Below are 15,487 nucleotides of genomic sequence, written 5' to 3'. Positions count from 1 at the left end.
CGGGGAGAGAGGGGGGCAGGGAACAGAGGGGAACCCAACAACAGGACAGGAACCTAAAAGCGTAGAAAAAGAAAATGGTTGTCTGAATCAGGGGGGGGGGGGGGGGACACAGAAAGTGATTGCTGTGCTTGTGCTCTAGTACACAATTCACATTATAAGTCAAAGTTGAGAAGTTAACGTATGAAAATTATAAAGATGAAAGACTAAAGAAAAGTGACATTGAAATAAAGACATTGAAGGCTTCTTGTGTGGCAGGGCTTAATTAATACCTAATCAATTTTCTTAAATTACAACCAAATAATAACAGCAATATCCTCAACTCAAAATAATGATTTAAGGAATATAGGTACTTTTTGTAAGAGAGAGTAAAAATGTGCATGTGTACAAGAACTGCAACTCAAGGAATCAACTGAATGGAAGTTCTGGTGTAAATAGAACATAAGCCTATTTGTATTAAGATTTGATGAGGGAATTTAGACTATGGCTAGCAATAACATGCCTATACCCAAAGGTTCAACTGCTACAAAATATCTAATTCATGCTACATATTAAGACAATTTGTTAACTCGTGGCAGACTATTGAGTTCCTGTTTTCACTCAATTTAATTTATTAGCTTAAATGAAATAACAGATTTTGATGTAAAAATAATAAAGTAAAACAGAATAACAACTGGGATAATTTTATTTATTCTAAAATATGGTTACAAGCTTTGGTAACCGTTTAACTAACCTTAACAGCCTAGCTATATTTAGTCAGAATAACCATTTCCAATCTTTCCTATTCATTTCTAAATAAACTGTAAAGTTTCTTGGAGCTGTGAGTGAAAAATTCAAACTATCTAAAATCCAACATATTTGAAAACAAATTATATTTTTAAGTTTTTCCATATATGCTGCAAATAGTATCAGTGTACTATTTATGAAAGTTTCCACCTTTCCCAAAACCTTTAATCAGGGATAACTCTCTAAATGGCAATGGAAGTAAAGCCTTCCTAAACAGTGCAACTAATAACAACTGAGACGTTGAGAGAAAATGTAGGGGTTGAGGGCCACACGGGTTGACCCCACACGCTGAAGGTGTGGCATTGGCCGAGTCATGTGACTGCAGAGGGGTGGAGATTTTGAAAGGAAAAAACTCCAATGATCTACAACAGCGCCTTCTGCCAAATGTGTAATGGCTGCCGCTGAAATCTTTCTGACCGAATATCGGTGACTGCATTCATGGACACTGGTCGGCTTAAACATAAAATAGACTCGAAGGTGAGAGCTACTGAAACCTTGTGCTCGCATTTGGTGACACTAATATGTTCTCGTCTCCATCAACATCAAAAGTGTCAGAGAACTTCTGAGTGATTGCCAACAATGAAACTCCCGAGCCGCAGCTGAAAAGGAAAGTGGGAAATGTCATTAATCAATGGCCCGTTTACTCCTCTTCTCATAAGTGAAATAGCTGAATCTCCTCAACTGAGCTTGCATGGAGGCCTTGTGGCATGACAAAAAAAAATACATATTTTTCATTGTCGATATAGGGTATATTGTAAAACGCACAACTCAACTGTTTTATATGATTTCAAATAGTGAATACGTACATGCGTTTCTTATAGGCTCAAAAGTGGTATAGCACCACTCACAAAGGTCTTGCTTTATTTATGTAAAAGGTTTTGATTTATTTTCTCTTTAGGGGCTCCAGACACAAAAACTGATGAAACTAAAAACTTGTAACTACATTCTTTTGACAAATGAATACACATATATTGCAGACGGCAATTTTCAGCATACACATAATCCCATGTACTTTTGATGCAAAGTGCACGTGTTCAAAGAGTTTTGATGTGTTTTCGGACGCAAGCTAATCAGCTGATGCAGTATTCTCCTCAGAACACATGCAAGATCTCATGTCATTCATGTGGGGATGTACGCCCCCCCTCCTCTCCTTCTCAGCACCCTTACACACACCAGAGAGTGAGCTTCTTCGTCACAACAACTAACATTGTCGATCTGTCATTTTCGCTCAATTCATATATGTAGCATTGAGAGAAGAGAAGATATCAGCACGAAAGGGTATCCTCAATGCTTTCGTTGCATATTAAGTTCGCACTCTGCTCGGGATCAAACACTCTCTGCCGATTAGCTGCACAATCAGGACCCCGCCGCAAACGGGGAGAGGATGGTGGCGAAAGGCGGGTTCTTTTCCGCTGGACAATGCCATTATTTGAGCTCCATTGGCCAGGAATGCTGGATTTCACAGGCCGCTGCCCTCCTCCAGGCGTCAACCAGAGCTCCTCCAGGCTCCCATTTCTACCACTGCTTCTTATCGAGAAATACGGTCCATAGATAGATTTACCTATGCCATTGCAAAAGCATTTCCTCTGTCACACATATTCATGAAAGGAACTACCAGTATTTTAATCGACTCTACTGCTCTGGTGTGTAGAAGTGCTACTGCAGAAGACTAAATAGACCAGTTCGTTGCTTTGAGCTCATATGGACAGTCCCATCGGTCGATCCCAATAATTTAAACGGCAACCCATGGGTTATTACAGTTAGACTGTTCAGTCTACTTTGATTTGTTGCACAAACAACCCTAAGAAAATACCCAGGTGAAAAGCAGTCTCCATCCTATCACACTATAGGGTAGAGAACCCAACGCAGTATTAGACAACTAACTGAAGTATTTAGTTTGGCAACATTTCCTCAGCACTTAAGAATGTATTATGAACATTAAACCAAACAATGTCAAAATCCCGTGCAGCATCTAGTAAAGCGGACGACATTACAATAGGCGCATTGTCACGCGTCATTAAAAAAAATGTGTCAGGGGTCTCCATTCCATTTTGCGCGCAAAAGGTACTTTACTAGAAATTTGTGAATGGAAGGGTTGTATATGAGTGCTCATTGTTAAACTAAAAGTATACTATGACGCTCCTTGGTATGCGACCAATCCTGAAGGTGATAAGATAGTTAAATACCTCAAAGTTCAACCAATGATTCGTCAAGCGGCAAAGACTAGCGCAGAAAAGGACCAATCGGAGAAATGTATGCAAATAAGGAATTTGCTTCTGCAAGAGCTGAATGTCAACTAGTCAAAGATGGAGTCTGGAACTAGGAGGCCGTCAGGCTGAACTACACTTTTATTTTCAAATTGCTAAGAAGACAGAATACGGTTTTCCTCTTGGACAACAAATACAAAGACTGGATAAATGCGTCGAGACAAGACAGAAACATCCACAGCAGTAGGCATTAGGCACAACTTTTCTTTTTGTCGTTTCTTCTGCTTTCAAGGATTGTCCCTCCCTTGGCCAGGTACCATTCATGAAATTTGGGGGTCCTCTCTCCGTTTGTGAGTTGCATCCGGGTGATTGGGTAGAAATGGCGGGAGCTGAAGGCTAAATAAAGCAGTTGACGGAGGTATGGTAAAAAGAGAATTGTCTAAGGTATAGTTTTCGGTGTTGGGGACAGACTGGTCAGAGGGAGGCGTTACATTTGCCGCTCAGACAGTGGTGCCCGCAGAACATCGAACTGAAATCCCGGAGATGGGCTATCAGGTCCGAACCTTGTAAGTTATTGTCATTTCAGGACAGCACCTCACTTAATGTAGTGTAAATGAGCGAGTTTTAGATGCCCAAGTCTCTCTATGTCTCTGATTATGTGTGTGTGAGTGCGTGCGTAATTGCGTGCGTGCGCGCGCGCGCGCGCGCCCATGTGTGTGTGTGTGTGTGTGTGCGTGTGTGAAAGAGAGTATCCTCTTAAAACTGCCACACACCTAAATCTCACTAAACATATAGGCTTATCTTGAATTAAACAATGTCGTTTGATCAAACTTGAAACGAGCCCATTGTACCGTTTTAAACGGAAGCGGTCCCCATAATGAATTGTTTCAGAGAAAATATGTGTTCTCTTGAGGCACACCTACACAGTTGTGGAGGAGCTTAATGTATGTTTAAATACAAGTCGGGGAATTATTTAGACTGTCAATTAAATCTTTGATATCTGTGCTCACTGTAGTCTACTTCTGGAGCTGTTGGTGAGCTCCAATGCGATGTCGGCAGACTGTGGGGAAAAGAGGCAAAATACAGTAACTTAAATAACAGTCTACTAAACAGTTATTAGTATGCCGCTTTACTGAAGAGAGGATGTGTAATTATGTCTGACTCAATTTTTTAAATGCCAAAGATGTGTTAAAAATTGAAAAAAACATCCCCGACGAGCCTCCGCCCCCTCGGTCTGTCTCCTAGCGAGGAGCGGGGTTTCAAATTGCCACTTTGGCAGAAGGGACAGGAATAGTGTGTATTAAATGAGGGTTTTGGTATAGGCTACTATGGCGGAATGTGCTCTTTGCCCTATATATTTTTTTCTCTTCCGTCGCCTCTTTGGAGAAGGCACTTTGTTCCTTACGAAACTAATACACCATAATTTTTTCAAAACAAACAAATTCGTGTATATTTATATGTCCAGATCGTACAGCTCGTCAGATTTAATCATGCATGCCTTTATTTAATTATGTAATAGTTTTTAATTGATTTTACAGTTTTACAAGTATTTTTTGTTGAAACTAGGCTCGATTATAAGATAAAATGTACACGTGGTAATGTGAAGTCCTTAAATATCACATATTGTTTAGTTGAAAGGAATCAACTTGTCTGAAAGTCAGTTTGATCCACGTTTAGTGATCAGGACAATATTTGGACGAAGGAGTCTATATTTGTCCAACATTTTCTTCATATATTGCTATTACTGAACTGCTTTGTATGGTATTGCAACAATTCTTGTTCATGTAACGTTGCAATGTAGCTACGACATACTGGTGCATTGTATATTATGTAGCTTAGCCAGTGAGCCAAAATAATGGGTTTTTTTTTCCAGTTGGCCTATCAGCCTGCGTTGTAATGTTGTCCATGGCCCTTATACTGTTGTACTACTGTGAACTCATTAAGCAGTGCAATATTAAAAGGGCATTGGCTTACAATAATCTCAGCTTCACAGGTAGGCTAAACTTTCTATCCGAATATGGCCATCAGTGATTCCAGATTGTGTGATTCGTATTTCAGTGTACTTTCGCTGTGACGTGCACAGTCTCTTCTCAGCACTTAGGCCCATTTGTATCTGTGTTTCACTATCTGTCATGTTGTTTTATGTTGGCATTTCCATTGACTTATTTTGCACTGGAGCAATAGTTGCTATGCTATCTATGCCATATAATAATTGACTCACCTGTTAACGTTGTTAAACCTGACGTTTTCAACACATCGATGCTGTCAATGTATGTGTAATAGCCTAGGCCACATCTACTTCTGCCTGCAAACGTTGTACACATAGATAGCCTAAGATTCCGTGATGAAGCCTGTTCCTATCACGGCACATGGCAAAGGTTACAATAAGGCAATCAAACCAAGATTAAGAATACGATTTTGTGTTATAGTCTACGTGTAGTACATTTTTGTCAAACAAGGTAGTCCTGTTCATGTCATAAAATATCAGTAGCCTGTGCCTGTCTTAAAATGTACTGCCGAGGAAATGTCTTTGCTGGATAGGGTGATAGTTGAGGTTTTAATACAGATATTTAGCATTCGAACGTTCTTCAAAATGTATCCTTTCCATCGAGCTGAGGTCTATTGCTTTGACGGTGTTGCACTACTGTTCCATTCACTCAAGCAGTGCAATGGTATTGTCATGGCATTCGGCCTTCGCCAGCACTCCCCTCAACCATAAAAACCCACTTCTGGAGTTCTTCAGGAGCTATAGGAGCTTCTGCTGAGATTTACTAATTCAGCTCACCATGGTATAGTTCTACGGTTTTTTGGTACCGAGGTTGCTTTAGAATCACCCGTTAGATCACCAGTTTTAGCAGGATATGCTATCTGCAACGCTAATATGTCACCTTGCGTAATAGCCCATAGGCCTACGACATCAACGTTGACTCTCCTGAATACAGTTCCTCTACAGTACTGGCAGTATTTTTCTTAACTAGAAAAGGACGACAGACCACGCCTCTTTCAAAGGAACATTTTGTTCAATTGAACTTCAGAGGTCATCTTCGTTTTCACTGCAAAAGACACGTGTGAGATTAAGTAACACTGAGAGATGTTTGAAGAGAGCTTCTAAGTTTATCATACGTGTAGAGAAAGGATGGCGTGGCAGGTATGCATGATTTGCCATCAAAATCAGTGGCCAGTGAAAAAAAATTCTTGATTTGTATATATGTTAATATATAGTTTTAGCCTAGTGAGAAAAACTTAACTGACATATTCTAAAGCATGAGTTAATTCTAAAGAACATGAATGACGAGTATTACCTATTTTGTTCATTAGCATGTCAGCAATTCATTGGGCCATGCCAGTCAGTTTAAGAGAATTTTCTTCAGTAGTAATTCAGAAACATGAAACATTGATAGTAACGTTGTCTAAGAAATCAAAAAAGTTTTTACGCAAATTACTTTGCCAAAACCGCTTCAACCTTAAAATCAGTTACAGCAGTGTGAAATGTAACATACCAAAGACCTGGTAAGCATCAATTAAGACATGTTAACATATTGAGGAACACGTCAAATATAAACAAACGAATAGTAATTTACCCCAAATCGTGGGCTTTCCAGACTAAACATTTTGAAGAAATAGGTGTCTGTCAAAAGCCATTATTTACAAACATTTCAATGGTCCTTTGTGAGTTTTTATGAAGGATTATTAGACCTTTTGCTGAGCTACACTAGTAAGTAATATTTTAAGAAGTCATGGTATGGGTGGGAGGAGAGATGAATTTCCTATTTGTGGAGGTCTGTGGGGGATGGGACTACTTTGTGGAATGCAGGGGGCAGGTTCCTCTCGGCTGGGAAGGAAGGGAAATAGCGCATTGGATATATTCTGCTATTGGTGTCAGTATGGTCTGATAGCTCTATGACAAGAGCATATAATTGATAAGTTGACAGTTTACTGAATGCCCATTATATGCACATTTTATTGCGTTGGAATCATTGGAGAGAGAGCGAGTGTGTGTGTGTGTGTGTGTGTGTGTGTGTGTGTGTGTGTGTGTGTGTGTGTGTGTGTGTGTGTGTGTCTGTGTCTGTGTGTGCCTGTGTGCGAGCGCGCGTACGCGTCTGAGTGTGTGTCTGTGAGTTTCAACCAAGTCTCTCTTTAAGTCATCAGCATTTATGCCTAGGCCACTAAACATGGAATCATACAAATACATTGTTTTGTGCCGAACCACATCGAGCCAACAGCCACTTAGTGCTATTTGTTCGATTAAGCCAAAGTCAAAATTAGCATACGCAAAGCGACCCATCGAAATGTGGTTTGTTATGTACTTTACTATGTTTGCCTAGTATTTTACTTCCTGGCACGGTAGACTTATACTGGAGGACATAGTCTATCCTATTTAAAGCTTCGTTAAATCATTACGAGTTGCCTAATACGGCTGCAACCCTAACAGCATCTGGACGGCATTTTTCTTTGACCAAACACGCAGAGTAAATATAGAACCTAATATCTGTAAAGCATAGAGGTAGCCTAGTGAATTGGACTGTAAATTAATATTGCAGGACCATGTTAACAGGGGAACTGTGGTTTTATTCTGGGGTGGCTTACTACGCTTCGCATGCCCTCCCCCAGCTTCCTTTTAATTCCAGATCCGGTTTCACTGGAAGGAGGGGGATGGCAAGTAAATTCGTGCAATAGTCCTAAATAGGCTACGGAATCCCCCAAGAAAGAAAAACATCGTGTAGAAGCTTGTCGTATGCTTCAAGGCAAAAGTTGGAATGCATGGAATTGCCTTTTACCATCACTGGGCCACTGTAAGGTGGGGGTATATCCTCCATAGTAAGTGGAGGGAGAAAATAACCAACCTTTGGCACCATAGGCTACAAGCACAAATTAAAGAGTGTTTCATGAGAAAGTTTTTACTGAAGCTTGCCGATTATATTGTTGACAATATTGTATTTCGTTTGTACGTAGCATACACATAGCCTACACCAAAGTGTATTAAACAGCACGCAATGAATCAGTTAGGCCGCGGGAAAACTCCATCTTAAAAACATACAAAAAAGCAATATTTATACAAAAAGGCAAGTTGAAAAGGCAATTGAAATACGCAGTAAGAATAATTCCTTAGAACTGACAACGCACACACGATTTTTTTCATACGTTTAGCGTACTCCACGACGAAAGAAGATAGGGTTTGATTTGGTCATTAGAGTACTAGGTTTTGTGCTACAACACCTTCTCTTCTGCGTCTGCACATATTCTCATGCAGTAGCCTAATATTTCCATTTGTGTGAGGAAGTGTCACCCCATGGAAGGAAACGGGTTGCCAGGGTTAGGCGTATTTGCCCAGTCTGTTTCAAACGCCCAGAGCATTGCGCATATGGAAGGCCCAAGGTGAGCTGCAAACACGTAATGCATTTGTAATTGGAAGTTTTACTGAGTTACCATTCTTTGAGATATAGTGATATGCATTGGATTTTAAGGATTATCATGTGAATGTACTATGTAATTAATCTATGGTGTGTTTGTGTGTGTGTGTGTGCGTGGGGGGGGGGGGGGGGGGGGGGTGAGAGAGGGATTGGTCCCCACATGCCCTATACATGCTATTTAAAAAAAAGAATGGTTTATATTTTTCATCATTCAAATCAGTGTGCATGCAAACAGTGTTTATAGATACACTCTCACATACACTCACTAGTGTTACTCTGTGTCTGTGCACATGAGGGGGTGTGTTTAAATGTATGGTGTAATATGGTTATGTCCATTGCTGTCTAACTCCTTGCAGACAAGACCCTATCAATATTGCCTCTGCTTTTTTGAATGTGAATAGAGTAGTGCAATATTGCTTATAGGGTCTTGACTTTGAGGGATGACTGCAAAATATGACAAGAGCTGAGTAACGCTTTAGATATAACCTTTTTGTTCATAACGACGATTACTTTAAAAATGAAATCATGATATACATGAATAATCTAGAAACATCTAGATTAGAATTTCAAAGATACATTGTCACTTTCGTCTACATGAACCAAGACTAATTTTTCTGTTTATTGCGGGAGAAGACAATAGTTTTAGTTGTGGTCCAAGTGTTGTGTTTGTATATTGTTCGTTATTCTGAAATCTTCTAAAATCAATGCAAAATGTGAAGAATAACTCTCAGGGACTCGTTAGACCACCTAAATGTTTTTATTTTTCTCTTTTTTTTCATTGCACATTCAAAGTCACATGTCACTGAAGACTAGTGCACAAATACCCATGGCTTCTGAATTTCAAAGCGACCGGAGTTCAAAGTGTGATTTATAAAGTTGTCAGAGGTCATCAGTGCCCTGTAGCTCCTTCGTTAAGGTCCAGTAAACATGGCAACACTTGATCCTGTTGTACATAATGTTCCCAGCAGTTGGCTTTAAACTTTTAACAGGTAGCACGATTTTAGAAAATTATAAGTTAATTAGGTATTTTTGTTGAGGATTTATGTTAATCTACGTTTGTAGTTACTGACCTACTTTATCTTCAGTGGACTGATCGTAAAAACAACACCAACGGTAATACCAGAACTGACTTATTGGTCTAAATTTGTATTAATAAGACCACTTGTATCATTTGTATTGATAAGACCACTCTTCATCATTTGTATTAATAAGATCACTCTTCATCATTTGTATTGATAAGATCACTCTTAATAATTTGTATTGATAAGATCACTCTTTATTATTTGTTTTGATAAGACCACTCAGAATTATTTTAGCTTGGTGTTCAGCTGCACTACTGTAAAATAACAACCATTAAAAAAAAAAACCTGTTGCCTGACACTCTTTCCCTGTTGCACTACTGTGGGAGCAACAGCAAGCAGTGCAATAAAGAAAGGGCATCAGTCAACTAGGTTCACCTACAGTTGTCTACATATGCCAGTAAAACATACAATTAAATATCTATATGTTCAGAAAGCAAACAATGACTGAAAGTGTTTATATTTTATGTATGAGGTCATCATAGAAAATTAGGAACGAAAGTGATTTTTATTTTTACAGTTGAAATAAAGTGCTGGTTGACAGGAAACTATAACTTCTTCTGGAGAACTAAATGACTGTTGTAAAGTACAGGGGCCTAGTCATGGAAATAGACTATATATAAAAAAGGCTTTGTGTATCATACATAGGCTAACTGAATCTGTGAAATAATTTGATGATTGAAAACCATGATTGGCTATATGACTTCTGCCAGACTTCAAACAATGATATTAACTTGGACGGTCCTGTTTAGTGCCATCTACGATTGTAGATCTTCTTGAGTTTGCCACGTGTCTTAGTTAAAGTTCTTTGAGTTGTGTCTGATAAAGGGAAGATTGAAATAATTAGGATTCTGTTAGGAGAGTCATGAGAGGATGCATTCCAGACAGTATGAATTGCTCAGTCCTCTGTTAGTGCTACATAGAACTATAGGGTACCATATGAGATACAGAGTTACTCTTTAAGGGTTGCAGTTGGTTTTGATAAATCTAGTCATCTGTTAGGCTTTTGCAGGAGGGGTAATGGCGTCAGGGTTAAAGTATTCGTGTTCAGCGATTTAACCACTCCCACTCCGAAGATGGTTGACGAACTGCCAGTGCGTAAATATTCTATGCTTTTTTTTTTCTTTTTAATTTTAATTTTAGCTGTTTTATTATCTTGCATAATGAACGGTTTTGTCACAAAAAAATGCTTTTGGTGTTGTTATTGAGGCAGAAGACAAGAAGAACTTCTGAATAGCCTAACAAGTTGTCAGTTATCCTACTGGTAGTTTCCCATGGTAAGTGTGTTTAAAGGCAACGAAGAAGGTCTGTATTAGATCAATAAGCTAATAGCTAGATCATCGAGGCCTTGCCTTACAACTGTAGGCCTAGACAAAAAAAATAACAAGGTGCATAATGTATCAATAAGGCCTGACTACAACGCGTCACAGAATATGCTTGAAACTGACTGAGGTTTGAAATGTAGCCGATATGTTTATACTTATTATTGAAGAGAGTTAGGTTCATGTGAGTAGCTTCTTAATATTTCGTTTAAATACGTCGTTTAATCTTCTAGGCGATGTTGGTACACTTACATTTAGATTAGGCCTACATTGGCTTGTGTTCTGCATTTACGAATAAACACAATATATTGCTTTACCCTGTTTGTAATGCATGCTATACTCATACGGTTGATATTTGCAATCATCATTTGCTTTGTGTAAATGAGTATAACCAATTGTAGCATAACACCGAGGATTATGGACAGGATTTGACATTTTTTTAGGGCCTACATCAGTTTTGTAAAGCCACACATTGGATATGGGGTGATAGGCCTACAAGTGTATATTTCATCCACAGACATTGACAGGAAATTCATGCCAATGATTTGTACCCTATGTTGTCCAATCGAACCGCTTACATTGAACGGAAGGGACCTGATGATTGACATGCAGAACGACGAACCAGAGACCGTCCCTTCTGCATGATGTTCTGAAATGGAATTTCTCTAATTTAGTGGCGATGTCTCAGTCCAACATATTCATTATTGTAGAATTTCACTACACGCAAACTAGGCCTACTGCGCTTGGTAAAAGCTTGTTTCCCAATGAACTGACAAAAATATTCCCACATGCTTTCCGTAGGTGCTATTCATGTGACTGACACCGAGGACATCCAGGGAGATAGTTTGTCCTGTTGGTTGATTGTGTCAGCATTTCCACCAATGTAAGCATCAGACGGCTCATGGCACAATTTAGGTGTATCGTCTAATTTAAGATTAAGCCTATATGGAAAGTAACATGCAAGGCCGGGCGCATCCAAATTAAAGCCATTCATTTCTCGTTCTATTCTTAGGCGTTTATCGCCATCTTCTGGTGGTCACGTGAAATTCAGTACAAAACGAAGACACTCAGGTAGCAACTCTATCGAGGTTTATGCGTTACTTTTTACTGTTGCTGCCGGTACTACCCCCATACATTTACTTATTATTGTAAACCGTGTTAAAATGATCTGAAGAGCAGCATTTAACTTGTAGTCTTGTATTCACTTGCAGCACAGGTGTCAATAGAACACATTGTTTAAGAGCAATTACTTTAAAAAGCATTTTGGAGTAATTGGTAGAGAGTACTAAAGAGGGCTTTTCATAACAAGACTGTTGGTATTTATTCTTTCCTCCCACCGTTCTTAAGAGGTTACCTCATCAGCAGTTAGATGATTTCATACCTCAAAGTAAATCAACATTGCAATTTTGCTCAATGACTTTTAATATATGTAACTGGAGAAGCTGATCATTTCTGTTGCATACAAGCTCATGATATGGAAACAATGCAATAGTGTATGTACGTGCATTGATTATGAAAGTGCTGTCCTTTACTATGTATCTTTACAGAACTTTTTACGTAACATGCTTTTATTTATAATAAGTTGCTTAAAAAAAACTTGCAGGTGCCGAAAGTCCAGTTTTCATTGAAGGAAGGAGTGCAGTCAGTTGCCTGTATGTATGATGTGTAAAATGTGCAGAACATTCTGAATAATATTTCCAACCTTTGTTTTGCTTTGCTTTGTACCAATGTATCAATCATATGTTTGCAGTAATTACCAATTTTATTTTGAATTCAGAAAATAAAGATGTACATGAACCAAAACCCTTGTCACATTCTTTTTTTCGTATCTGGATGTTTGAGAAATATATTATCCTCAAGAGATGTGGAACATAAACTGCTGTGAAGATGGGAATATCTACATTAACTCCAAAATGTTGGCTACATATGTGCAAATAGTTTGATATGTGGCATGTAGCACACATCACTGACAAGGACTTGATCAATCTGGTTGAGGTTTACAAAGCGTGGGTGGTTGCAGTTCCCTTTCTGTGTTTTCTGGAACAAACCGCCACCGTGGCATGTTGTGTCTGGTTTTGTCGGACCATAGTTGTCCGAGTCATTTCCTAGAGGGGTTACCATCTCACTAATGTGGCCAAGGCACTCCTTGCTAGTAATGTTCAGCCTCCTTGAAATGAAGTGTCACAAAACAAACAAAAACAACGATAATCCAGCGCCATTTGATTTTTATCAAGTTTTATACTTTCCTGGTAGCATGACTTTTTGCTCTCTTTTTATATCATAAATTAAAGCCATTACAATAATTACTCATAGGTAGAAATACCAGAATGTACAGTGTTTGTGGATACAGGTAATTCCCTTCCATCCTAACCCTATGCACATTATTTGAATGTGCATGCTGAAAGCTCACTGTTTAAGAAACAAAACTTCTTCCAGTCACATTTTTACTTTAAGGATGGCACTGAGCAAGAAGGCAACATTTATTTCAACCAAATATTTATTGTGCATTTGGGCTAAGAAGACAAACAAATATTGTGGTTAAACAGTCCAACCAGGGATGAAGACACCAGAATACTCATTTGAAACTACTTCCCTTTCGATGTCCCAGGATCTAACCACCCCAGAGTTGAATACCCTGATCTTTGCTAGTCTGTGGCGGTTGTGGAGGTCTGCCTTGGACTCTGAATATTGTTTTTTTCACCTATAGCAAAATCTGTCTCAATGAAAAACTTAAATTAGCTCAAATATCACCAAAACCATACATTCTGACATATAAAAGTGGACAAGACACGCAATCCCAACATAAATTTGGACGAAGCAAACCTACACAACCAACACAAAACACACATACTTCACTTAGTCTCTTGCAGTTGCACTCAGTCATCCTCTCACAAACACAGGCACAAGCGTGCATGCACGCACAGACACACAAACACACGCGCAAAGGGACAAAGTAATCCACAGGTGTCCTATTCCTGGTGTAACTGTACAGTCTATGATGTTGCTAGAGCTCATCATGTCGGAGCGGCTCATTGCTAGGCTGAATAAATACACCCTCCATGACCTTCCAGTAGTTGTGATGATTGGGGGAGTGCATACCATGCACCTCTCTCTGCCCTCGAATGGGGTGGCCGTACTGCTCTCCAGTCACACTCAGGAAAGCATCTGTGCCCACGTGTTTGAAACGTACCGAATCATCCCGATCCCAGTAGTCGCCTCCACATTGCACACTCCACACATCCAGGTCATCTCCTTCACCAGTCTCCCCAAAGGCACTCACTTCCTATAACAACAACAGCAGCAAAAAACACAGGTAGAAATTAGCACTTGCAATGACAACAAAGCTGGGTGCAAAGAGAAATGGGTATCAAGGTAGGCATTCAAAAAAGGTAAGACATATTTCCTTTTTCTATCTACAGCGAGGGGGGTCTTAACAGGCACATGATGTATTATTCCGAATCACTACAGAACAGTTGGTGTCATTTTGAGAGTGTGAGGAAGTTGAGTTTATGGCAATATTGGTTTTCTGCTAGATCAAATTACCTGGTTGTTTGACAGAGGAGAACTGAAATGATGAGAGTGAAGATTGCGCCCAGTTGTCATATGAGTGATTCGGATTTGTTGACCACACTGGACGGGAGACCCGCGCTGACAGAGGATATTAGGCTTCCCACGGATCCTCCAGTAACTGTTCGAATCATCTGCGCTATCGACTCCCGTCACAGACTGCTGACCGCTACCTGTGGTCATGGATAACTCAAATTAGGCATGCATCAAACTTTGCTTTGCATCAGAGCAGGGATAAGCTTGAATGCCGTAAAATGTTTTGAAAAATTATCACAATTTTCAGGACACTCTAGAACGCAAGTTTAAGTCGAACATACTGCAAATTACCATAAAATGTATATACTTAACTTGTCACAACCACTATTGGCACAGAGCAAAATTGTACTTTCTTGAAGAGCTTGAGAACTAATGCATAATGTTACTCATCTTCCTGCAGTTAGCTTATCTTGCCATCATAGCATTAGAATGAATTGTCTCTTGTTGACACCATAATGGGGCCACAGAATGTTCTAGTAGTGAATCACAGAAAGTGTCTCTATAAATTGATGGTTATCCTAGCAAGCCACATAAACATCGAAGTAACGTTATAAGTTACACTGCATTACAGCCTACCAAGCTAGTGTACAGAATTGACATAAGACATATCAAGCAAGCTAGCTAGCTAACTAACTCACTACACAACAACCCAGGCTGTTCTGTGACAACTCCTGTGAGAACGCTGTGACATTAAATCGACCAATGAACGATATAGAGATCAACCAAATTGTTAACTTAGCTAGCAAGGCAGAAATTCTTTAACGAACTGACTTCTCTTCAACGGTGAATAACTAGCGTTAGCTAGCTGGCTAGGTTACCTGATCCGTATTTCACATCATGTGAATGGAGTCTGACGTTGTGCCTGGTGTTCAGTAGTTTCACGAGAGATCCACATGTAACAACGTTTGTGTCTAGTTCACGTCCTTCGCTTTTAGCAAAAATAAATACCAGCCAGAGCAAGGTCATTAAAATGCGAGCAACCTGAGAGGGTTCCATTCTCGATACACTGACTGTACAACTGGTTTGGCAGCTAGCTAGCTGGCTAGCCACAACACCGCAACTAGAACTGTGTGAATGGAACC

The 15,487-nt window shown here is 39.5% G+C and overlaps 1 protein-coding gene across 1 annotated transcript; it reads right to left on the bottom strand.

The window, feature by feature from the left end:
• Positions 1 to 12,937: 12,937 nt before the first annotated feature.
• Positions 12,938 to 15,487, bottom strand: sdf2l1 (stromal cell-derived factor 2-like 1). Its single transcript, XM_080852773.1, has 3 exons — positions 15,224 to 15,487; positions 14,346 to 14,542; positions 12,938 to 14,085 (listed from the first exon to the last, which is right to left on the bottom strand). The coding sequence occupies exons 1-3, from the start codon at positions 15,399 to 15,401 to the stop codon at positions 13,807 to 13,809; spliced, it is 654 nt and encodes a 217-aa protein (XP_080708899.1). The 5' UTR covers positions 15,402 to 15,487; the 3' UTR covers positions 12,938 to 13,806.

Source organism: Sprattus sprattus (assembly GCF_963457725.1).
Source record: "Sprattus sprattus genome assembly, chromosome: 15".
NCBI lineage: Eukaryota > Metazoa > Chordata > Actinopteri > Clupeiformes > Clupeidae > Sprattus > Sprattus sprattus.
Note: the sequence above shows the minus strand (reverse complement) of the source record. Positions and strands in the feature narration are given on the sequence as shown.